Source organism: Catharus ustulatus, chromosome 4 (assembly GCF_009819885.2).
Source record: "Catharus ustulatus isolate bCatUst1 chromosome 4, bCatUst1.pri.v2, whole genome shotgun sequence".
Classification (NCBI taxonomy): Eukaryota; Metazoa; Chordata; class Aves; order Passeriformes; family Turdidae; genus Catharus; species Catharus ustulatus.
The window spans coordinates 76,863,096-76,887,859 of NC_046224.1; the positions used below are offsets into that span (position 1 = coordinate 76,863,096).

The 24,764-nt window shown below is 39.5% G+C and overlaps 2 protein-coding genes across 12 annotated transcripts in view; one reads left to right on the top strand and one right to left on the bottom strand.

The window, feature by feature from the left end:
* Nucleotides 1–14,086, bottom strand: part of LOC116995259 (solute carrier organic anion transporter family member 1A2-like) — a 40,997-nt gene extending 26,911 nt beyond the window's left edge. For 2 of the 10 annotated variants that reach the window (XM_033057791.2, XM_033057793.1), the window contains exon 1: nucleotides 2,157–2,404. In XM_033057791.2, the coding sequence (XP_032913682.1) occupies nucleotides 2,157–2,262 (106 nt within the window). In that variant the 5' untranslated portion in view covers nucleotides 2,263–2,404. Of the gene's footprint in view, nucleotides 1–2,156; nucleotides 2,405–2,426; nucleotides 2,486–3,488; nucleotides 3,508–4,776; nucleotides 4,841–13,502; nucleotides 13,952–14,027 lie in introns of those variants that run through there. The other 8 variants (XM_033057784.2, XM_033057783.2, XM_033057785.2 and 5 more) reach the window with 8 other exon arrangements.
* On the top strand, nucleotides 2,613–7,527 carry LOC116995260 (islet amyloid polypeptide-like). 2 transcript variants are annotated; one of them, XM_033057794.1, is made up of 5 exons: nucleotides 2,613–2,778; nucleotides 3,527–3,736; nucleotides 4,099–4,195; nucleotides 4,334–4,468; nucleotides 7,075–7,527. In XM_033057794.1, exons 3-5 carry the CDS (start codon nucleotides 4,116–4,118, stop codon nucleotides 7,262–7,264), a joined length of 405 nt encoding a protein of 134 aa, XP_032913685.1. In that variant the 5' UTR covers nucleotides 2,613–2,778; nucleotides 3,527–3,736; nucleotides 4,099–4,115; the 3' UTR covers nucleotides 7,265–7,527. The 2 variants fall into 2 exon arrangements, with proteins under 2 accessions (XP_032913685.1, XP_032913686.1); XM_033057795.1 differs by having other exon boundaries at nucleotides 4,103–4,195.
* Nucleotides 14,087–24,764: the final 10,678 nt, after the last annotated feature.

Sequence of the window (24,764 nt, forward strand, 5' to 3'; positions counted from 1 at the left end):
CTTTTGGTTTGCAGCTTAATTTCAAAGGAATGAAAGACTACTAAAATTGCTGTTAACAGGAAACAATGGCATTAAACATTGTGCTACAAGCTGTAACACGTGCACCATTCTGTGTCATTACTGGTAATATTTACACTGACACTTACTAATTCTACTGCTGTTCCGACCGCTGGTTTATTAAAAAAAATAAATGAAATAAGCCCATTGCAAGTTAATGACTAAACCTTCCCTTTTGGTATTTTGATACAACAGGACAACTAATCCATGAGTTAGTCACACACTTCCAGTTCCTGGTAACTGAGCAACAGCGTAATTTACTGGAGACATCTGCCTCACACAGCTGTACAGCAGCTGGGGAAGTGCCTGCACCAGGTAATGTGGCTTTGACACTCACAAATGGGATAGACACATCCATTACCAAGAGTCTTAATGTGTCTTATTAACGTTATTAAGCAAATGTAGAGCTCAGATGTTGAAAAGTAGCCATTAGAAGTGGGAACCAGCTGCCCAGCAGGTGCCAGAAATGGCCTAAGAAAAAGGTAAATGTGAGAAAGAAGGAGACAATCTTTAATCTCAGGTACATAAGAGAGTTGAAGCACCCTGATGGAATTTAGTTCATTTGCATTTAGACACCCACAGTGTGAACATGTGCACCTGAGCAAGTTGCCCAAGGCTGCTTTTGGAGGCAAAAAGAAGAAACAGACACAGATCACGTAAGCTGTTTTAGACTTGTGCACTAGGAAACAGGCACTGGAATGGTCTCTATATTCATCCCACATTTAGTGATACAAATCCCACTCCCCAGCACATGAAAGCAGCAGATGCTTGAGACAAGGCCGGTTCCCGGTTCCTCTGCTGCCAGTACATCCCAGAGCACAGCATGGGCAGCATCTCTGGAATTCCAAACATTGTGTGGGTAGTTTCCAGAAGGAACCAAGGAATTAGGGAAATGTGTCTTTTGGATTGCTTTTAAACCTCAGCTCACCTAACCCTCGTATAGGCATAGTTCTTTAGACAAGTCTTTGCCTAAAAACTTAAACACCAGTATAAATATCTAAAATTACCATGTAACTAGTCAGAATAGAATTGATCTCAGATTTCTTTAATAAGAACACTTGATTTTTTTTTTTTCCCTTAGGCTGATAATAGTTGTAATGCACAGGAATAAGGGTTTTTTCTAAGATCAAGGTTAAGGAACTTTGTTAATGGTAAAAACAGCTTTCCAACCACTCATTGAATGGCACTAACTGCAAAGTATTTAGGGCCAGCATCTTGAAATTTGAGTCATGAATTGTTCTGCTGTCAAAGAGATTCCACAATTTAATATTCCATTCCTGTTTATATAGGAAAACACTACCCCTGCTTAAGAGAACTTGCAACAGGAGCTGCAATAACCTTATTTTGTTACCTTTACATGTGACTAATTGCTGGATAGACTTCTTGCTGACTCTGCCAAGATGCTGTGCAGCCCAGGAGGCTGGCAATGCTCCTGGGACATCATGAGCCTACTTTCATTTCTACAGTGCACTCAACAAGCAGCCTTTCTCTTCTTCTCTCAAAGCACTAGTGGCTCCCTCCCCAGCCTGCTTGCAGTACAGCAGCAATTAGAATTTGGGATCAATATTTATTTGAAGATTGGCATTTCATTTTATTTCTCTCAACCCATAGCTTGATTCAAGTTTGTTGCAGAAACCACATACTTAGACGCCTTAATAAAGAGGAGATTTCGAGTATTAGGTTCAATCTTTTAAAATCTTAAACACAAACTGATCCATCCATTGCTTTTCAGGATTTGAAACAACATCTCTCACAGGGGCTGAGCATAAGGACCACTGCTGAGTGCCAGTGGCACACGGATCTACCCAGGAAAAAGCACACTAAGGCATTTTCAAGTTCAATATCCAAGCAGTGAAGACTGGCTGATGGCAATCCTGAGACAGAATATCAGTATAATTGTTTTTCAGCACAATACTATCTCTGTAAAATGGGTTTAATCATGCCATCATTTCAGAGAAGCGAAACTGCCACAGTGAAAGTGACACCAGAATGTTATTTCATCCTAGTCAAATTCTACAGTGAGAGATTTGGAGAGATAAACTTGTTTCAGATGTTGCACAGAACCTACTGTCATGCTGAAGATAAAACACTGTACTTACTTCTCTTACACTGGGACTGTCCATCCAGAGAGGAATTACAGGAACCTGGTGAAAAGAAGTATATGATCATATCAAAAACAGAGACCAAAATATCCAGCAGTAGCATCCATCTAAATAAACAAACAAAAAACCACAAGGCATAAACCCCCCCCAAAGCAACATCTACAACAACCAACAAAAAATTCTGTCACATTCCAGAGTCTTTTTTGTAGACTGTTATAATCAAGTTAAGAAGCTACTATCCCAGCTAAATATCCCTTCAGTATTCACCTCAAGTAGCACAGATGCCTGAAGCGAGCCAACACTGGAACTTGAGCCATTGCAATGAAAATCTGGTACTACAGACTAAACCAACAAAGAAGGGGGTTTCCAGTTAAGCAGGGGACTTGGCACTGAAGCAGTTCTGAACTAATTTGTGTTCTTGGGGACAGAAAAAATGCACATGGTAACTTCTCATCAAACAGAACTTTTGCTCAGCTTTTGTGCCAGAACCTTGATCTTTATCAATAATTAAAAGACCTGTTTTCCAAAGGCAACAGGGTACCTCGCAGCAACTAAGGAGCCAGAAGGGGAGAGAAAAAAAATTAAAAAGTGATTTGCCTAATTTCCACTGAAATCAGAGGTAAATGGTTCTAATATGTAGCCTTGGAAATCTGCAATTAGGTATTTCATTAACACTGGATTTAGTCTGTACATTTTTCCCTGAAATGCATACTCAGTGCATACCAGAGAAATAAATTGGCACAGGTAATTTTATTCTGGTATTTCCTCGCTTTTTAATCCTAGTTTTTGCCTTCTGAAAAGTATTAATTGACTCCATTCTCACTCATGACAAGTATACCTGTGTTAGCAAAATAGGATATTTTACATTCATACTGACAGAATTTTCATTCACATTCAGACTTGACTGAAAAATGTACACGATTTCTACTGTGTTACCCTGAATGAGAACTCTATCTGTCAATTTAAATAACTTGCAGTCTTTCTTTATTCATCATACGGCTTTTATCCCTTCAGACACCTTTTCTTTCTATCTATATTCTACAGCAAACCTCCACAACTTTAACTTTTCCATATTTTCTGAGATAGATTTTCTTGTATTTCAATTACCAGTGGCCTGGTGCTTCATTTGCTCTGGCTTTCTTTGTAACTTTTGTTACCTTATTTAGCCCTCGAAAACACCCACAGGGAATATTACCTCAGCAGCTTATCAGAGCTGCAAAATCGAGGGTACATTTCTGATGTGCAATATGCTATTGCAGTACCTTCATGAGGGCATTCTGCATGCACCAGGTGAATATTTACTGATGCACTAGTGCAATAATGACCCACCTGCCACTGCTGCTCTCTGGGGCACTTTCTGTCTACAGGGATTGGAATTAACGACAGTCCCTCTGTGCTGCCTGATGTCAGAGCTGAGAAAGGTGTCAAGGATATATAAGAGCCGTATGACTTGCCAGAAAGGAAGAGGCGAAAGGATACTCCAGAGCTAGATGCAAGCGTGGAATTGTTGCATGCACACTTCTTGCTAACCAAGGGGGCTTGCTGGCTTCTCCAGTTAGATCTGTGACCACAAAAAGGTAAATAATTTCCCTTTTTCCTTACTTTACCTGCAGTGCAACAGATGTGCTTTAGAGCATTTTTCAGGAAAAGACTAAGACAACTTTAAAATAAACTGCACTGGGTACCAGAATTTGAAACTGAGAATTGTCAGGAAATGCAAACCAGAGATAAGGGATAGGATTGAAACTAATACAATATAGCTGAGAGCTATATTTTTGAAACTAAATTGTGTCACTAAACTTGAAGGGATCATTTTTCTCACTCTAGCCTGTGACAAAGACTAGCTGCTCTTGATTTAGGACAGAATGGGCATTAGTGATGGGATGTGCTAAAAGAGTATTTGGGTTAGCTTTCAGTTTTGAATCACTGTTCTTTTCAGAAAGTTGGGAAGGAAAGATGTGCAACCTAAAGCTGTCAGTTTTCTTCATTGCACTTTCTGTCACTCTGAGCTGTTTGGAAGCTACACCTATCGAGAGGTAACAAATCATCAATTTTATTTCTTTTTTTTAGGGAAAAATGGTGTTCAGATTATTGCATGAGTTGCTTTTGCTTTCATGTCTCAAATAATATTAAAATGGAGTTATTCAAGCTCACTATTTTACTGTTGTTCAAAGATTACTGTCAGTGAACGATGATCTATCTGATGGTACTTCCAAGAGACAAGGATGGATGTTGCCTGTAATGTCACAGAATACACTCTCAGGACTTGGTGAGGAAATGCCAGAACAACCAGCAGCAGAGACAAAAAGGTATCGATTTTCCTTGTTTCTTCCAGCCATATCAGATTGAATCGTGAAGCAAACTTCGCTCCAGTGATATCCTGCTACTTGACAGACTTAGCTACTACTGTTTTTTCTCAAAAAAAAAAAAAAAAGGATTAAAATATCCTTCTACTAAACAGAGCTTTCCTCTATGCATTAAGATCAGCTTTCCTGTAATATAAAGATTAAAGCATTCAGGGTGGAAAGTGAAATCCAGGGGAAAAGTTGCAAATCATTTGATCACTTTACAATTGTAACACTTTCATAAATTACAAAGGCTGCAAATACTACATTACCTTGAGAAGAAAGGTGTATTTTCCAAGTGCCTTCCTTTTTTAAAAGTTGGTCAAATTTCCAAGCCTGGAGGGGGGAAAAAAGAGAAAACATACCCTTTTTAATCATATTACTATGGCTCTACTAGAATGGAATTATTTTAGAGTATAGATGCTTTCAGTAAATAAGCGATTTTTAAATCACATAATTAAATATGAATTAAATCACAGGAAGAAGGAAAAGAAGAAATTGGTTCTGAGAGAATTTAAAGTATCTGAAATATAATCTTATTTACAAATTCAAGCAACTTTTTAATGAATAAAAACATTTCAAGATTTATTTGCAATTTGTACTAAAAGATAAACAGCACTGAACTACTCTACTGTTCACAGAACCATCAAGGTTTGAAGAGACCTGCAAGTTCATGTAGTTTTGTCAGACTTTTGAGTGGATTTCTTTTAATGACAGCTCTGTGGTAGATGAATACGGTAAATACATATGTATAATACAGCTACCTGCTCCTCTTTCTTTAAATACATATTAAAAATATAATATTATATGGCAATTTTTGTACCCTCAAAAGTATTTTTCTAACAGAGATATTTTGACAGCTATTGGTTTAAAAAAAATACCACACCCCTCCCCAAATGACTGTAACACTCAAACACAAGGTATCACCTTTATGAGTGTGGTGTGCCTTATCTGCTTTTCTGGGGGCTAGAACCATGTCTCACTGGGTGAACTGTCTCCTGGCAGCAGATATTCACTTAAAGGCCACAGACCACACAGCTAAAGGGGGTGGTGGGTTCAGCCAGGCTAGACATGAAACAGACACCCAACAGCTTCCTGTTAAGGGCTGGAATTTTGAGCTTGGGGTGTCAGGGCCTGATTCTGTAGCTTTAATGGAAAAGAAAATTCTTCCTCCACAAACAAAGCAGGATCTCTGTGAGAACCAGTTGCTCTTTGAACCTCCTGTGTTAAGGACTTGATTAAAACCAGTAGAAATACCCATGAAAGTCAACGAGAAGTTATATAAAGCCCTATCCAACAATTTTCTTTTAATGCAATTACAGACTTTAAATAATAATTACTTAAACACTGCTACCTATCTACTAATGAAGAACTAGTATAATACAGACATTTGTATTATTCCACTTGTATTCTTAGATCAATACAAATATCTTCAAAAAGTTATATGACATTTTAAATGACAGATTTAATAATCAGTAAGCAAAAGAACATATTGGTAACTGCTCAGAGTTTGAAACTGGGATATTATTGCTCTTCACAGTAAATTTCAGCCACAAACTGGTGTCTAACTCATGCCGTATCAGCATGAAGAAATCCAAAATAATAAGCAATAACTCAGCAGGCAATCTCAGCAAGCAAGCATTTCTGTCTGAAGTAAGAACAGAGCAGTCTAAGAAACAAATCTAAAAACCTAAGCTCTCTGAAGCTAACCATTGCAATTAAAAAACCTTCATCATGCTACATAACTCTTACATGGAGTTCTGTAAATGGTCTGTTAGTTCAGATCATAAATTATTTCTAGATATGGATTCTTCCTTGGACACTCTCTAAAGTATCATTCAGCAAAGGATTTTCTCTCATCACATCAAAACTTTCAAGTTGCTGGTGTTTCAAAAGAGATGTGGCAGTTTTTCAGTAGATGAAACCTCTGTTTAGTCAGATCTAAGTGGGAGAGAGACAGAGCTAAAGACAATCCTAAGTGGTTCTGAAGTTGGCAGAAGTTGGCAAAGCCTTCTACTTCTCATGATATGTGGTGCAGATGGGAGAAATAGCCTTTATTTGGATTTAATCCACTTGGTACAGACTGGGATATTGCCACTCACTTCAGTGAGAGCAGGATATAATTCTGTAGAAGCACGAGAACTAAATAAATGTTACTGATCATCATTAGGTTAGTAATCCTCATGATATCAGCAAGAGCTCTAAATAGATTTAGAAGTTCAGCTCAAAGTTAAACATTTAGTCATTGCTTTCACTTAGTGTCTTACCTATACTATCATTATAGGTTTTCTGGATGTCATAAACTGCTGTGCAGGATATCAATAAAAATGACACATGACTGTTCAGGTCTCTGCATTTGAATAACCCCATCATTAAAATGGATAATAGCACCCAGCACAAGGATTTTTTTCAGGCACAAAGTAGGTGGTGGGAAGATTCTAATGTTCCTGTATTTATGCACATGTTAAAAGAGCTCCCACATTAGCAGAGCTCAAATGATGATGAGAAGAGGCACACTCGATTGCTCATCTCTTGACTTAATACTGGCTCTCTTGGTTTCACCTTGGCAGCCACCAGCTGGAGAAGAGGAAATGCAACACGGCCACGTGTGTGACACAGCGCTTGGCCGATTTCCTGGTGCGCTCCAGCAGCAGCATCGGGGCTGTTTACTCACCCACAAACGTGGGCTCCAACACGTATGGAAAGAGGGACACAGCGGGGCCAGCAAGCAGAGAGCCCCAAAACCATGCACAGCTTTAGGGTGTTGAGACGGCTGCTGACACTAGAAGCTCAGTTTTTAATGTATCAACAACCTCTTGGTCATTTATTACTTGTACAGTCTTACCAGTGCCTTGTTTTCTGTGTGTGGAGGGGTATGTGATTTATGTTCGTCATTCCACTATGCATGTACAATGACATGCATAGGCTATTCTTTCAACTCCATTAAGAACTCCAGATATCTGCTTGTTAAATTCCTTTGTAAAAATCTATCATGATAATAAATGGAAAAGTAATTGCAACAAGATTGTTATTATTATTATTATTATTATTATTATTATTATTAAAAGGATGAAAAAAGTAACCCATGATGTATATGTCTTTATAGTCACAATTTGGTTAATTAAAGAAGAATAAATATCAGAATGCTAGCAAAAGTTATGTCCTAATGAAAGTAAAATGGAAGAATCGTCTGGTTATGAAACATCTACAGCATCTTGTTTTGTACTGCTGAAGGAACAACTAGAGAAAAGATGCTGCATTGTGTACCATAATAATACAACTATGCAGTTAACTGACTGATCTGTTTCCACTATCACATACAGCAAGCAAGAGATGTGGTCTTGCAGCAAAGATTTCTGTGCCTGCTGAGCATTTTAAAGATTTGCAGTTCTTACATTAAGATTGTATCAGTAAAATGTGAGCATAATGCGTCTAAGTGTTTTTAAGTATGAAGCAGAGAAAGCTCTGATAAAAATCTAGCAGAAATTCCACCTCTTAGGTGCTCCTTTCCTTGAACTAGAGTAACAAAGAGAAGAGAAAAAAACAACGGGTAGTTCAAGAACCAAAACGCTTCACAGAAACTCAGTAATTTTTTCCATTGGCATACTGACATTGCTACCAAAATCCAGGGAAAGCATTTCAGAGGTGGGCAGGCCTTAATGAGAATCTGACAGTGTTACTTTCTCCTATCTCAACCCAGAATCACTGCAGGCTGAAAAACCTTTAAATTCCTTTAAAGTTTAAGCAAATTTTCATAGAGGTGACCTCATATATCACAGAAATGGCTGTTTTGTCCACACTTCCTCCGTGAAGGGTTCACTGTCATCTGAAAAAACATTATTGTCCAATTACAAAAGACATTAAGCAGAACCTTTGTTCTGGAGAGGCAAATGAAAGTTTAATAGCTGCCTTTAGTTGTTTTGTTCTGTTACAAAATATACCTCAAAATAGAAACATTATTGCTAAATTTAATGTTAAATGGCATATTCACTGCATTTCACAAAAAATGCATGAGAATAAAAATTACAGCCCAGGATTCCTACTGTAAAAATGTTACTGATTACTCTCTTTATTGAGGAAAGTTTCAACCTTCATTAATGTTCTAATGGATATTAATTCTGAATTTTATTGAGAAAACCATTTATATGGCATTAAACTTGTCTAATATTTCTGCCAGCTTGAAATGCTTTCCAATTCCAGTTATTTTTGAGTAACACTGCACACACTGTATGCTTAATTTGTTATTCACTTAGAATATTTATGTTTCAGAAAACAGATGAGAAAGCAAGAGGACAGCTTTGAAGTGTCATTGTGACATAGTTTGTACAGAGCAGTAACCAAGCAGCCTTCCCTGTGGGTGGCTGCTGATCTCTAGGCTGATCCCAACCTGGAATAGGAACAATGCTTTATGCACCAGCTTTTGTTTTTTCAGCTACCATGTGACAAACCCCAACAAAGCACAGGCTGCCCATGCACAGGACCAGGGCAACTGGGTACATTCATTTCTGCCTTATGCAGTCTTGAATCTGGTGGATTTGATACCACCGTCTATTTCACACAGTCAAACTATTCCACAAATACTGAAAAATGTAACTCATCCTAAATCAGTGAAATCACTGAGAAAGAAAGAAGAGGGGGACCATCTCACCCACCTTTAGCTCCTCTTTGTCTAACCAGTTGTCAGTGCTCTCCTGCTATTTGGTGGAGGAAGACAGCTACTTCCAATTAATCCCAGCTTAGACACCTATTTTAGGATGGGATTCATCACTCCTGAAGTGCCTCTATTTCTTCACTGGTGATAGTGAGGGTCTAGACAATTAGCTGAAAATGAGCCCTTAACTTTAAGATAACTAGAATTAGGCGATGGGAAACTCATCTGCATTTGGCACGAACCATTCAAACCAAAATCAAAGAGAAAAACATACAGTAAAAAAACCGACACCACCAACACCTCAGACTCCAAGCCAACTTTTATTCTGAGCTACCTTAGTTAATTCATCAGCCGGAGCATCTTGAGAAACTTCCTTCAGTTCCCCCCCACAGACCCTGGACAGCACAGCTCCGCTCTCTTCCTCCTGCTGTTGCTGCACTTGGGCCTCTCAGAAAAGAAGGATCTAGCCACAGTAAACCTGGATACAAGCACAGCCCTGAGCAAACGAGCCAGGAAAAGAGTGGACCGTAAAGGGAAAAAAAAATAAAATTAAAAAAATTACTTAATAATTAATTAATTACTAATACACATCTAAGCATTACTTCGTCAGCTCTGCAAACAGCATGACTAGAATTTTCAGAATACATAAGAAAAAAAATAAGTGCTTCTGCACATTTTTTTAAATCCCAGTATCTATTTCCCAGCTTTTTCAGGCATGTAAATGTTACTTGAGAATCGAGCCTTACATAGCTTGGGTTCTTTTTCACCTCATCTGGCTTCCCTACACCTTTCAGAGAACATGCAAGCAAACAAAAAATACAAAAGAGGAAAATTAAGAATACAATGTGATAAACATGACTATATTCCCTTTAAGAAACTAAAAATAATAAACCTCTGCTTTTTGGTATGTTCTATTGTGTTAAAAAAGAAAAAACAAACAAAAAACCAGAAGAATAAGGATATAATATTGAATTTCACCAAAAGAGAAGGGGAAGAGTAAAATTCATCAAACAAGCAAAAAGATTGTCATAAAAAAAGATTGTAGGAACATGAAGAATGTTTTAAATGGAGTAGTGGGCCCTAGGGGCTAATATTTCTTGGGAACTATGACAGCTCCATAAAAGACAGAATTTGTATTTTCTCATGATGAATAGAGTAGAGGAAAGAAATTGATTTCAATAGTAAAAGCTTAGGTTAAAACTAAGAAAGCACACAATATTCATGAAACATAAAATGTATTTTACAGAATAGTAAATTTGGAATTTAGAGCTTCAATTTCTATTAAACAGATTAGCTATTTTTCAAGTAAATAAGTCTCTTGATGAGAGTTTTAAACACTAGGCTGACAAATCTTCCATTTACTTTCAGTGGGATTAGTTATTAGAAAGTCTGGATTTTACGGAATGGCTTTCACTATTTGAAAGGTAATATATTGATACTCTGAATAAAATCCTTTTCCTGTAATGCACTACATCTTCAGTAGCTGCCATCTTCACTCTCTAGAGCTGGCTTTGAGTCAACAAGCTCATTTACAAATATAGTTTCACAGGTATGGTAGACTTTTTGTTCCAAGTTACAAGGTTAAGTAATTTTGTTGTCTAAGTTTGTTATCACATAGGAAAGGGACAGTTCTGCATTGCTTTTGCAAAGCAATGAGCAAAAAGCTGTGGTTAGGAACGACACATCTCCTTGTTCTACGCAGAATAAAGACTGAAATCACATGAAACAGAATCTTTCTATGGGATGTGACAACAACTATTTCAATCATCCTACTGTTATCTCTATTTTTCCACACTCAGAAAAAAACCCACACTGAAAAACATACTATTTCTGTGGAGCTGTGTAGGGCCCCAGAACCAGACTCAAACTCAGACCTGAAATCCACCATTTAAACTAAGTTTCAGTTCAGGAACAAAAATCTGGATTTTCTGGTTTTCCTGAAAACTTTAGACAAATCAGTTTCCAGCTACAATTGCAATGAAAACCATTTATCCTTTATTAGATTCAGTTAAGAATTATTTCTCTAACTAAAACATACTTTAAAATCAAAATGTTAACAAAGTCTCAAACTATGAATCATACATGCCATGAGTGCTAAAAGTCATGTCATCAAAAGCTCACTAAAGAACGAGACAGCAATGATAAAACAATAGTTAAAACTGCTGTTCATTGTGCAAGAAATTGTCTCCTTGAATGCTAAAACATCTGGATAAAAAGAACAAAATCAAATGCATTTTAATCCAAACAATAGGGCTGGCTTAAGTAGCGATCATAAAGTCACTATTTCCTAGAAATGTGTTTAAAAATATAAAATAGGTTTAATTATTCAAACAAGAAATCCTAGATCTGCCTGTACTATAATGGCTTTCATCTCCACCTTAAAAGACTCTTTTTGATCCTGCATTAGACTCAATGAAAGTGTCTTACAGGCTCTTTTACAACATCCTTAATATAAATAATTACAGAACAGGTAACTTGAGATGTGCTGCAGAACAGCTAGAGACATTTATTATTTTGCTTTTCAAAAGGGATTAATATACTGGGATATATCAAAAGAATTTGCATTGTAATAAATAAAGCATTACACATGTGAATTTAAATAGTTGGAATCAATTTTAAATGAAGTGCAACTCAATAGGATAAAATAGCATTAAACCCAGAAAGTGCTTATTATGATTTACACTCTCAAAAGAGGCAGACCACTTTTTTTTCAAGATAAATCAGTCATTCATTAAGGAGTCCCTTTGGGACTAGGGGAATTTTGCTAAAATTTAAGCAGCCTGTGATTGATTGTCAGTCCAGCACTGAGGAAGCTGAGCTACGTAGCCCTCAGAACACGGGGCATTTAAAAATACCATTCGTGGATGAGCCCACTACCTGTGTCATAGCAGACACAAAATGCCCAAGGGACTCACCAGCCCAAGAAATAACACTTCTGTCTGACTCTTGGGACTCAAAATGCTTTGGACAGGTTTTCTACACAAGAGCTAGTTTCATTCTAGAGGTGAACAAATGTCACTTTTTTCATTTAATCATAATTTTTAAGTAACAAGTTTGAGTAAAGGCGGTAGGATTTAGCCTACTGGTGCTACATATCTACAGAAAGAATCAAGATTGTGCAGGTTTTAAGAAATTGTTTTCTTTACCCTCTATTCAGCATCACAGGAAAGAGACCCAAGTGACATCAATCAATGATCATAAATTTTACTGCTTGTGTATTACACTATATTTATTTATATATCCTGAAAGGACTGAAGATTGGGTAGGTGACTAATGCTTAGGTTATAAATTGCTGAGAGGAGAGAACTAAATGTAACTGTGAACTGTCTCCTCATACAAATGCATCCATCATATTCTAATAATATGAAGTGCAGTTGTAATCAAAACTGATCTGAACCATTTTCTTTTAATCCAGAATAAATCTTCATCCAATGAATCTGCATCCAATGAATATTCACTCACCAAGTAAGACTCTTGAGTTTGTTTTGGTTGTATTTCTACAGAATTAAAGACCTAGAGAACTAGCATAAATTTCTGTGGCATCAGCTTTTCCTGTGTCTTCCATATCCCATAAAATCTCTTATTTTCCCCTCTCAAAGTTTGCATAATACCTTATCACTGGAATCAAAATATCCATCAAATTAGTTGCCACAGACTGTGAACATTTATTTTACACGCTAGGTGCCATTCTGGGCCTCACAACCTCTCTCTGAAACATCTGTTTGAAAAATGCCTGATGTTTCAAACTGAAAAAGATAAGCTGGAGACAAGACCTAAAGAAATTGCACACCTGCCTCATCTTTGGCCATGATGTTTCACTCTTGAACATATTAAACACTGCTTACAAATAAACACTGTTCACTGCTTCACTGTGGCTGTAGGCAGACAAGGATGTAGACATAAAAATTACAGTGGTGGTGTGAATATGCTTATAAAGCCATTTTCTTTGGACAATATTTTGCTATCTCTACCAGCTTCCATTGTCAGAGTACTGTGGAATTCTTTGTAAAACGTCGAGTTTAATAGTGAAATCCACGTAAGTCTTCAGACTTTCGAAGCAAAACTGAGCAACAAAGTCACACACACCACATATCAGGCAGTGTTTAAATACAAAACCATTCCCAAAAAAAAGCCCAAGTGCTCAAGCATAAAATAAAACAAATATTTTGTCTAAGGATATATCACTCAGTAATACCCATTATCATTCCCTGTTCAACCTTTTATTGCATCTACTTAGGTTAGCCACTTATACACTCCTTAAATCTCTTTCGTTTCCCCCACTTTCTACATAAAGCTTTTACATTAAAGGCTAATGTTGCAGCCACAGAACACTCCCATTGCACTTACCTATGTCCAATAGAAGCAAGAGAGCCTTCTCGTGCCGAAATGACTCCTGCCCTCCTGGCCCTGCAGCCTCTTGCCCCCAAACCCTTCTAGAAACTCATGGCTGCTATCCTGCTGTGCTGCATCTCAGCACAAATATGTTACTTGAAGTACATAAATCAGTGCCACCTGGAATAGGATTCTGCAGTAACCAGTTGCTACTACCCAAGGAATCAAAAGAAAACAGAGGTGGCCAGACTGGCTGCACGCTTCAACACAATTACACAGCTGAATTCACACACAAGTAAAATGCAACCCAAAGGAAAGAAAAAATACCAGTTTTCTAGTGAAGTACAGAACAGCATCAATTTCCACAAAAGAGGCTTAGTCTTAACTGGACAGGAAATGATTGCTCTGAGCCTGTGGTATGACAAGAAAATGAAAAGTCACTTCTGGTGGCAAGGCAGAAGGGATCCAGTGCCCTTATCACCACCCCATTACCAAAACTGACCCCTCCCTCCCTCCCTTCTACCTCCGTATCAGCAGTACCTCACTGGCAAGCCATGGGGTATTGATGGTCACCCTCACCCACCCTTGCTCCAGGCTGCACCTGACAGATGGCTTGGAATGACTAAGAGCTGCAGCCCCACACTGCCTGGAGAGCTCCTGACTCCCCCCACACCTCAGTCCCCTCTCTCCAGCAGAGCAGCAACGTCCAAGCTCAGTGTTCCAGCTGCTCATCTCTCTTTCAAAGAAAACAGGAATAAAAGCAGCTGTGAGCCAGGAAGACAGCCAAGTTTGTTTGCCCTTGACAGGAGGTGGTCACACACAGTGAAAGACAAAAGGCACAGAGAACTCCTAAGGAAATATACCCACTCTACTATCTCCTCTAGGCATTAGTCAAAAGCTCCACAAGATGTGCAGCAAAATACCATTGTTACAATCCTGAGGCACATTTCTTTTGTGCTTTTTCACCATAAATAAAGGAAGCCTCAACCTAACGGGATACACATTGCCAAGGAGGAAAACACCTTACTCGTGGGCTGAGGTTCCCTCTCACCGTGTACAAAAGTCAAACATTTTCTTCACTTAGTGCCAGAAACCTCCTGAGAATACAGTGGCAACTCCTATAAGCAACAGGGTCAGCAAAGAAGGCTTAAAATGCTTTAAATAAGTTTCAGAGACAGAAACTGTGATCATACATATACGTGTACATTTGCAATAACATCCATAGGTGACTCCTGCAAGTCAGCAGGAGTGTATTTCAAGAGAATGAAACTTGTGGAAAACAAAGAAGACAAGAGCTAAATACTTGGAGAGTAGGAAAAATGTTTTCTTCCTGAGGCCACCCCTAAACTGTGACAAATGGAATCAGAGAAGCCTGATTACCCACCACTTCCCCTTGAAAATTTCAGATGCTGGCAGTGTTGTAGGCTAAAAAGTGAAAGACAGGGACACGTTCACACTGTGAACCCGCCAGCAAGAAAAAACTTCCAGGTAGAAGACAAAGCAGAGTAAAGCACCCTAATTCTCAGCACGAGTGTGGTTCATCCACCAGGGCACAAGGATCCCCACACTCCTTTGCCTCCTTCCTTCTGCCAGGAGAGCAGCTTGGAACTGTCCCTGCTGCTTCTGCAGACACAGTCCTTGGGAGTCAGCAACGGGGCTGAGGCTCACCCTTGCCAAGTGATGGACTGTTCAATACGGGTCACCACTCTCAGTCCTTGGTTATCCTGATTCAACACCTTTGTCATGGAAAAGGGAAAGATAACCTCAAGGATCCTGGACCAGCACTCGGGCTGCCTGCAAATCTCAAAGTCCTTATCTGCCTTGCTTCTGCCACCGATGCTGAAAAGATTAAAGAAATACAGACATATGGAAAGGCATTTTGTGAATCCATAGATACACATGAGCTCATTCCCTTCTTACAGGAGCCCCTGACCTTGCACTGAACTCCTTTTTTCTCCATTAACCACTATCTCAACAACCAGCCAGCACTGCTCAGACCTCAAGGAAGCGATGCTACGCAGTAGCAAACAGCTAAGATGGTTGTGAATATGGAAAAGTCCTTCTTGATTATCACTGTGGCTCTATTCTTCAGAGATACTCTTCCAAACCTTCCATTTTTGTTTAATCAGACTGAATCAAAGTTTTCTTACTGAACTAAGAAACCAATTAATAATAGATTTGCTACAGGTTAACAGACTGACTCCCTGTATGAAATAACAGCAATGGCAATCAACATAATTGATTGTTAAGAGGCACACTGTATTAAATACAGGGCAAACAATAACTCTACAGATTTTTGTATCTCATGGCTACAGGTTTCAGAGAAGCACAAACCAGCACAATTAGTGGAAAGGCTGAGTCAGGGAGAGGAGGTAAGAAATAATCAAAACACTACCAAAACAAAAGTAAAAGCCTCAGTGAATGTAATCAAACAGTAGGAATGGTTAAAGGGTCCTCCACACTGTGATGTGCATAATTTCAGGGGGATGTGAAAAATTAAAATTATTCCTAATATTATTTAGGTTCAGAGCTTACATTAGGCATAGGAAAAGAAGGCAAAGAAGAAAAGCACTGGGCAATAAAATGTTAATAGAATTTATATATAGCTCTTTAATAAAGAGAAAACAATCACATGAAAAGTAGGTGAACTAGAGAAAGGAGAAATTAATACAGGGCAGAAAAAAAAAAGAAAAAAAACCCCAAGCTGATATTGAGCACACAGTCTGGAGAACAGAAAGATACCCCAGAGGCTGTTTTTATACCCTGAATACCCACACTAAGGGCAAGAAAAGTTAAACTGGACAAGGCATTCAATGGTTATAGAAAGTGTTAATCAGAAAGCTCATGAGCGATTAACTAAGACCAAAAAAAAAAACAACAAACATTCACACTAAACTTTGGAAACAAACAAACAAAAAATGGTACAAGCAGCACTCAAGTCAGTTGGGGTTTGCAAATAATTTCTACCATGCCCTAGCATACACATTCCTCTGCAAACATAAACAGAAATGATGGGAGCTAAAGGGCTCTGTCCTAGCAGGAATATGATTCTGAATACGATGTCTCTTGTACTGGGGAAAAGAACAGAAGAAACCTGCCAAGAGCCTAAGAAAAGGTAAAAAGTTCTTTCACAAAAGTGGCTAAGGCAATTGGAAGAGAACAAAACTGTTCCTAAAATCTGAAATACTCACATCCCACATGTTGACATATATATTTATTCTAAAAGGGATCTGCATTACAAGAATGCCAGCAGAGTTTTATCTGATGACTCAGGATGTTTGAGTTAAAATGTAGTAAATTATTCTTGATACAAGTCACTCTATACTTTTTTGGGCTATGTTTGTTTCAGGGACTCATTTGGTTCACTAAGGAAATTTAATAAGCAACATTAACTTTCAGTAAAAAACCAAAATTAAGTGTGTAGCCTCTCTCCTAATTCACGATGGAATCTGATAAATTCATTGCCTTGGGAGCTTAATTCTCTTTTTCAAACCGAGGCATTTACAAAGTGATAAAATCTACTGGGTTTTCTCCCAACACCTAGTGCTCATATAAGACAGTAACAAAATTTTCATCACTGAATAAATTATATTGTCATTTTAATAATATATTTTTATTATGATATTGATCTTCTGTTACCTTTCAATAGCTTTTTTTCACCAGAGATACACATGGAACTGTAAACTACCAATCCATACAGTCAACAATAAGCTATCATCGGATTTATATAGGTTTTTTTCTACTTTTCAAATGTTCAGAAATACTATCAATGCACTTAATTTATCAGCAGTATTGTCTGGCTATACAACTAATTTTCTAACACAAACTATTTCAAAAATATTTCTGTGAATGTATGCTGTGGTAAATCACATTTCTAAACTGACCTGTATTTAACCTGTGATGAAACTATTATAAAATGTGAATACTTCTTCCTCTGAAAAATGTGATTATTAAGCAAGGACCTTAGGGTGCCCAACAAAGTCAATGAGTATTTTGCTTTTGCTTGAAGCTACACAATTCTCTTATTATTCTCTACACTGAAAAGAACACTGCTGTGTCAACATAGCAAATGTCCAACAGGAAACACTGGAGTATATGAAATAGCATATTTATTTTCAAAATACTTTTGAGGAGAAAGGCTTGTTTGTGGACGTAAAAAGACCAAGGGACAATTTCCAGTTTCTCACTGCTTTTTTGTGGTAATATTAAAGGGTAATACCTAAATAAGGTAAGCACTCTCCGAAGCAGGTTGCAAAAGATGTGCTATTTAACACCCTTGCATTTTAAAAAAAAAAACATATATTGATCATTTAAAAGCAGAAATCTGTTCCTTGACTTTATAAACAAAGTGGCTTGCAGCCAGCAGAACTGCACTGACTTACATTCCTGACTCAGTCCTACATTTTGCCACCAAAAAATTCGCAGGCATTCTGTATTTACTGCAGAATATTAGGCAAAAATTATGAAAACAAACGCAAAAGCTGTCCGTAGCTTGAAAGACGTTTTCTAAATGTGGATTTTTCCAAGTTAATGTCCATATTATTCATACTTACACAAGCCTCCACTTCTAGATCCCAACAGGGTGATTGTTAAGGTCATGCTTTTTCTGTCAAACAGGATTTTGATTTTAAAACCAGATGAACATATTTATAATTTTATTAATTCTGCCCAGAAGACAGGGTCATGCTGACCTTTTCAGAGAAATTATATGACAAAGAAGAGAGTGATCCTGATAGCATTGTGCTACTAGAAAAAAAAAAAAAGTTTCAAAAACTTTGATCAAGTTCATCCTCTGATACACCAACAGAGTTAAACGATAACATCTGCATGAAAGTGAATCATCAAGGAACATTCATTTGCAACTGGCAGGCAACTGTCATTTAATTCCTACCTCTTAACCTGGGACTATTTTTATTTCTGCCCTCTGTATTGCCTTGTCCCTAACCATTTTCCTAGGCAGGATTATAAACTGTACTTGGAATTAACACACTTGCTCCAACCTGAGGAACTCCAATCAGCACCTTGGCCTTGGCTTTCTGAATTCACATCCCAGTGACGTGACTTCGGCAGTCTAACATTTTACAATTTGATTTACTCCAAACAATTTCTAAGCAACATGTTCTGTACATTCCTTTCCTCCCTCACAAATATTTGTTACCTGCATAAGACAAAGGTGGCTGAGGACAATGAACTCCCTTTTCCTGAAAAAGGAAGAGTAAACTGCTATGGAAGTAAACTTCTTCCACTGAACAATGAGTACTTGGAACTCAGCATATGCAATCCAAAGCTGTCAGCTGAAAGGCCCACAAAACAATTATTCAGCTTTTCCTCTCCAGAGGAGACATCTCTGAAGGGTTCCTGAGAAGGCAAAATGCCACACCAAACACAAACAAGACAGAGGTCTGGGACAACTCCTGTTACTCCAAGGGACACATTCCACACACACACAGAGAATGATTACAGATTAAGTGATCAGGCAGCAGTGGCTGCCTTACCTCCAGATGCATGGATAACATAAAGTGCAAATTCATTCAACTAACTGAGGCTGCTCAGCTAATCCTAATACCTCCTGCTGTTTTATTAGCATCAGTAACAGGTGAAGACAGCATCAGCAAAAACCCAAACAAACCAAACCAAAACCAACCAAACAAAATAACCCCAGTTTAAATAGACTTCTTAAAAGGCACATCCTGTTTTTCAGCATATATGCATAAAACCCCACAAACCTGGGGTTTATATGAACCATTCTGAGCAAACACTCCCCAGATCATGCTTGAAAGACTGCATCACACATGCACTTCAGCACCAACACTTCATTTTCCTTTGAAGATAGGTAGTAATAGAGGAAAAACAACCAGGTAGCTAAAACTAAACACAAAAGCTATTTTCAAGAGCTTTTAAAAAATCTTTAAAACCTTAGGGTTCCTGACAGCAAGAAGGAACCACAAATAATAGACACAAAATGGCAAAGGCAAAATTCTGAAGGTTGTTGGGCAGGAATCAACAAAAGACACAAAAGGAAACTTGCAAAACAAAACTAAGAAGAAATACACAAGAAGAAATTGCGTGCTTGCTCTTGTAATTTTAGGGGGCCATCTAGAGTTCAGTACCTGTTATTTGAAGTATCTACTGTGTTATATAAAGTAAGAATTTCTGTATCTCATTTAACAGAATTTTAACATTAAGTAAGCAGTTCTTCAGGATTAACCATTTCCCTTCTTATTAAGTTTTGTGCTTTTAGCTCTCATACTTTAGCTGAATTCATAATTTTCATAGCTGAAACCTCTGGCACACCTGGTTCTTAAAAGGGCATGAAAGGAAAAAACAGAGCTACAAAGCTAAGTTTGACATGTAAGTACTCTACACATCAAGAGTGTACAAAGATACTCTTCTGCCACAGAAAACTTGTGCTAATGCAGCAGCCAAGCACTTCATATTCCACAATTAGAAATGTCTGTTCTATGAGCAAGGCCTTGGAAGTTCTCATGGGAATTCCTCTTGAGAGGAGCAATTAACCACAATAAATTCAGCAAACAGAAGGCTAATGATTTTCCTAGCTTTGACCTCACAACACCTGTAGTGTTTCATTTTCAGACGTGCTGAAGGCCTTCCCTCTGTCAGTCAGAACAAGGCCAGCTCCCACTAGAACCCACCTGGGAGAAGTTCACCTGCCCTTCCCAGGAAGGTGGCACTACTTTCCCAGGCCAGTGCCCAGCAGGAGCTCCATGGGGTTCCCACCTCCAAGCCCAAGAAGGCCTGCACACTGTTGGTCCTATCCAGACAGTCCAAGCAGTTGGTCCTGACAGTGCCGCTCTGGGACCTGTGCCAGGGACAACAGCAGACAGAAAAGAACTGAAATAACCTGTTCAACACATCTCCTCAATGGGGACAGGGAGATCTGAGCCAGGGCAGTAAATCAGGGCATTGGCAGTAGGACCTCCCTGCCCCACCAGGGCATTTGTAAATGTGGCAGCAACGGAGGTTGAGCTTCAAGCGCTGAGCACAGCTCAGGCATTTTCTGCAAATAACATCAGTCCTTCTGCTTCAGCTTCTCCCAATCCTCCTTGCTTGCTTGCTGAAAGTGATATGCAAGATTAAGGTTTCTTTTCAAACAGTTCAACTAACACACTTCCAAAGAACAAAGAACCTCAGAGAGAAATAACTCCTAGTTACAGAAAAAAAAAATTAAAAGTACTGAGACAGTTCTTGAATTTTATTTAAGTAAAAGTAACAAGAAATTGTGATGTAACTAAAGCCAATTCCAACACCCCATTTTGCTCATAAAACTTAAAAACCAGCCTCTCTCCCTCAGCTCAAGGGATGTTTGAGGCCCTCAGGCACTCAGAACTGCTCCACTTCCTTTGGGAGAAGCCCAGTAACTCCTGCTAGAAAGCTCTCCGAAGGATCATGTTAAGCAACATCCACGTGCTGCTTGCTCAGCTAGGAGTACAAAATGCTAATGCCTCTCCCAAGGACACACACTTATCCCTTACTTCTGTCATTCCCACTACACTCCTTGTCCACCAAAGTCAGTATGGTTGCAGCACCTTTACTTGGAGATTTAACCAAGCAGTTCTGAAGAACTTTCTTCAAGATTTTTTTTGGTATTACTATCTCTGCATTTGACTCGAAATACAAAGCAAAAAGCCTGATATTTCCCAAAGAAGACGGTCCATGAACTCACAAGCATTGTTACTGTATCTGTCATTAGCACAAGTCTTTGAGCTGCCACAAGCCACAATCTTGTCTTGCTTCCAGTCTGTTGTATTTGGTTTGTGATGGCATTATTTGAATTCCCCAATAAAAAACATTTTAAAAACCACTTTTAAAGCTTTTTGGAGCTCATTCCCTCATTACTCAGCAACTCTTTCTCAGGGAGAACCTCATTCAGCACTTTGCTCTGCATTAGTTAAAAGGAGGAAGGGTGGGGAAGGCAGAAGAGAAGGAATGTCGCCTGCTTCTATCCCTGTTTCTCTTCTCCTACCGAGATAAGCACAGCCTTTGCTCCAGGGATCAGGAATAAGTACAGAGCAGAGCAGGAAACATGCATCTCTGCTTTGAGAGAAAGGAATCTCTCCCATTCGGGACCCAGCGCAGTCAAAAACACTGCCCCCAACACAAACATTCACAGCTCACAGAGAATGGTGCATTCCACCACTGAGGGAAATCCTCAGCATGTTCTACAGGAAGATGGAAAAACACTCATTAATTCCATGTGGCTGCCCCCTAGAAAAAGGATTATCAACCATTATCACTAAATCCTGAGGTCAAAGGCCTGAAATTATTTCTTGGCCCTTGACTGTCTCACAGAGACCTTCCTTAGAGATTTGTAGAGCTTGCACAGATGAGACAAGACCTTACCAGAGTGAAATAGGTGACTCATATTTCAGCTGTTAAGCATCTCCCAGGATACACTAAAACCACAGTTACAGAGGCAACATTCTCTCTCTTATCTTCTTGCTGAGGGCTGAAATACATCCCAGGACCGCAATTCAATCTGAGGAAACGTACAGAAGTTATGCACACAAACCTTATCACTTCCTTTGCATCAAAATAAAAAAATCCACGCTCTAAGAATTTCTGGACTTGAGGTTTAAGCACACTGTGTAGCTTTTCTGCTTTCCCACCTTTAACCATCTGATGACAGTCAAAGTTCACCATTTTGATATCAGCTGAATGTTCGGATGCTTCCTAATGGCTCTGGCATTGTGAACAGACAAAAAACCCCAAAAAAGTATAAACATACCAGTACCTGAACATACACAAGTAGGAGCTGAACAAGAGATTACAGATATTTTAAAAGTTGTTTTATTAGCTTTCTTCTAGGTAAAATGAAACGACTTTTATCACCATTGAAACAAATAATTCACAACGGATTAATACTTTGACTTTTGGTTGACTTTTCCCTTTGCTGTGCTCACGCAGTCGACAGGAAAGTCTGTTGCCAACAGTTGTGCTTAGGTCTGCCTTCCTCATGTGCTCTTTTCTGTCCTGGAGGTAGCGGCAGAAATACCACCAGCAGTGCAAGAGCGCTGGCTGAGTCAGGTCTGGATCCCTGTCCCTTCATGCAGCTGCTGCCATTTTGATCTGCACTTCAAGCTTAATTCCGTAGGTGCCTCTAAATGGATATGTTCTGCCTTGGATGGACAGGGGAGGGCAGAGTGAATGAGACACCCTCAGCCTAAATTTGAAAAGCCTTGGGATGGATGGCAAAGGTGTTGCCAGGGAAACGAGTTCTAGCTTCGAGTCCCACAGGGTAATAAGTACAAATGAAGGCAAAATCTCCTCTGGAGTTGCTTTTGGCTCTGTTGCCTGATGCAGTTACCTTGAATAATGTTTAAAGATCCTGCTGTGAGGTCCAATGGCTGTGGAGCATCACAAGACTTGCAGAGTCTGGGCAAATCCCTGTGGCAGCAGCCAAGCACGGAGGAGATTCTGTGTCTGCTGGATCAAGAAGATGATGAAGACGCTTCTGTCGTTCCCTCAGCATCCCCGGCTACTGTCACCACAGGTGCTTTTGGTTCAGCCTGTGTACGGTTACCCTTCCTTGGATATACAGCAAGAACCTTGAGGCATTCATTTCTTGCCTCCGTGCAGTTTGCTTCCGTCGGCAGAGTCATTTCAGTTTGTAGGAGGACTGGAATTCGTTGTTTGGGAGCACCTTTCAAAATTAACTGCAAGATATGGGCCACGTCTCGTCAGCAGGGGTGACTGTGCATTGCAGAGGTCGTCACGTATGCGAGGCCAGGATTGGACAGCCCAAGGATCCACTGGCAATGGGCTCTCCAGCCTTTCGTACAGTTTGCTGGCATGCTTCTGTAGCTGTTGGTGCTGCTCAGGGGAAATAGTTGTGGAGAGAGTCTCATAGCGAAAGCTGGGTTTAAAAACAAGCACGTCATACCCCGCGTTGCATCATATTTTACAATGCGTGCGGTGTCAGGTGGGTTATAGTGGGATGAGGTGTTTGTGGAAGTTTGAAAACAAGCTTGAAATTGGTGCTGTTCCTTACAAACACTGGTTTGGATTTGGTTTCAGGTGATACAAGAGTCACTATACAAAGATGAAACAGTCAAGAGCCTTGATGACTTCTATGATCCTTGTTTTCTACTTCAGCTCTTCAGTGAACTGACCAGACCAGGTAAAATGAGTGTTATTCTTTGGCATTTAGTGTCAGGTTGTTCTGCTGCAGGAGCTGCAGCTGGAGCTCTGTTATCCCTGATCCAAGAGCTAATCCTGCAAGGAATTTGTGCCTGACTTTAGAGGAAAGAAGCACACTAGTGTGAGGGTTGTGAGTGAACTGGCTGGAGATGGGGCTTGTCACATGCTGTGGTTATAGAGCAGGGAAACTTCAACCAACTCATTTTCCACCAGACAGATGGGCATAAGGCCAGTGTGTTTGGTAAATAGGCTGGTGCTGTGAACTGTCAGCAGGTTTCTTGTGTGACATGTCTTGGCTTTGCACATGCACTTTGCACATCCCTGCTGTGCTCCACAGACACACTGTCCCTGGAGAGAGCCCTTGGAGGTCAAAGGGAGACAAGAAGCCTAAGGAATTTCCTAACCAGCTCTCTCTATGTGTTGGTTATAGTTGAGCATGGTGTAGTTACAGCTGGATTTGGCTTCCCACAGCAGTCATGTCAGAAGCAATTGGCAGGCTGTTAGGGTCTGTCAGTGCAGTCACAGAGTCCTTTGTTCACCCAGACCCCTGCAAGTAGAGCACCAGTTTGAATGTGCTTTGCCTGTCTTTAGCTATGGTTTGACCTGCTCTGTGTAGTCCTGGCAGCAGGAAAAGAGCAGTCTTGAAGTCCTCTGAGGAGAAAAAGTACCAGAACTCTTTGGCATTTTACAGTTGGAGGGTTCTCAGACAATCCACTTAATGCTGGGCACTTGAGGTGCATGGGGATGAAAAGTATGGATAGTTGTTGTCTTTGGAATCTGCTGTTGATAGCTGGAAAAAGTACACGGCCAGCAGCACCCACCCTCCCGAGGAGGGAGGGATTTGGTGTTTGTGGCAGCCCCAGCAGGACTGCAGCCGGTCAACGGCTGCTGGTGGGGGAGGCACGGAGGCTGTGAGGGAATTGCTGTGCATGATGTTCTTGTGGAGCTGTAGAGACAGTGGCTGTCCTGAATGTGAACCTGGGGAGGAGAAAATAGCCCTCTTAGCTTCTCCACACAGACTGGGAATCTGTGTCCTAAGAGGAGTATTTGTAAAGAGCCCAAGTGATTGATGAATCCCAGTCCCATGGTGCTTGTCAACCATGTCAGCTGCTCTTGGAA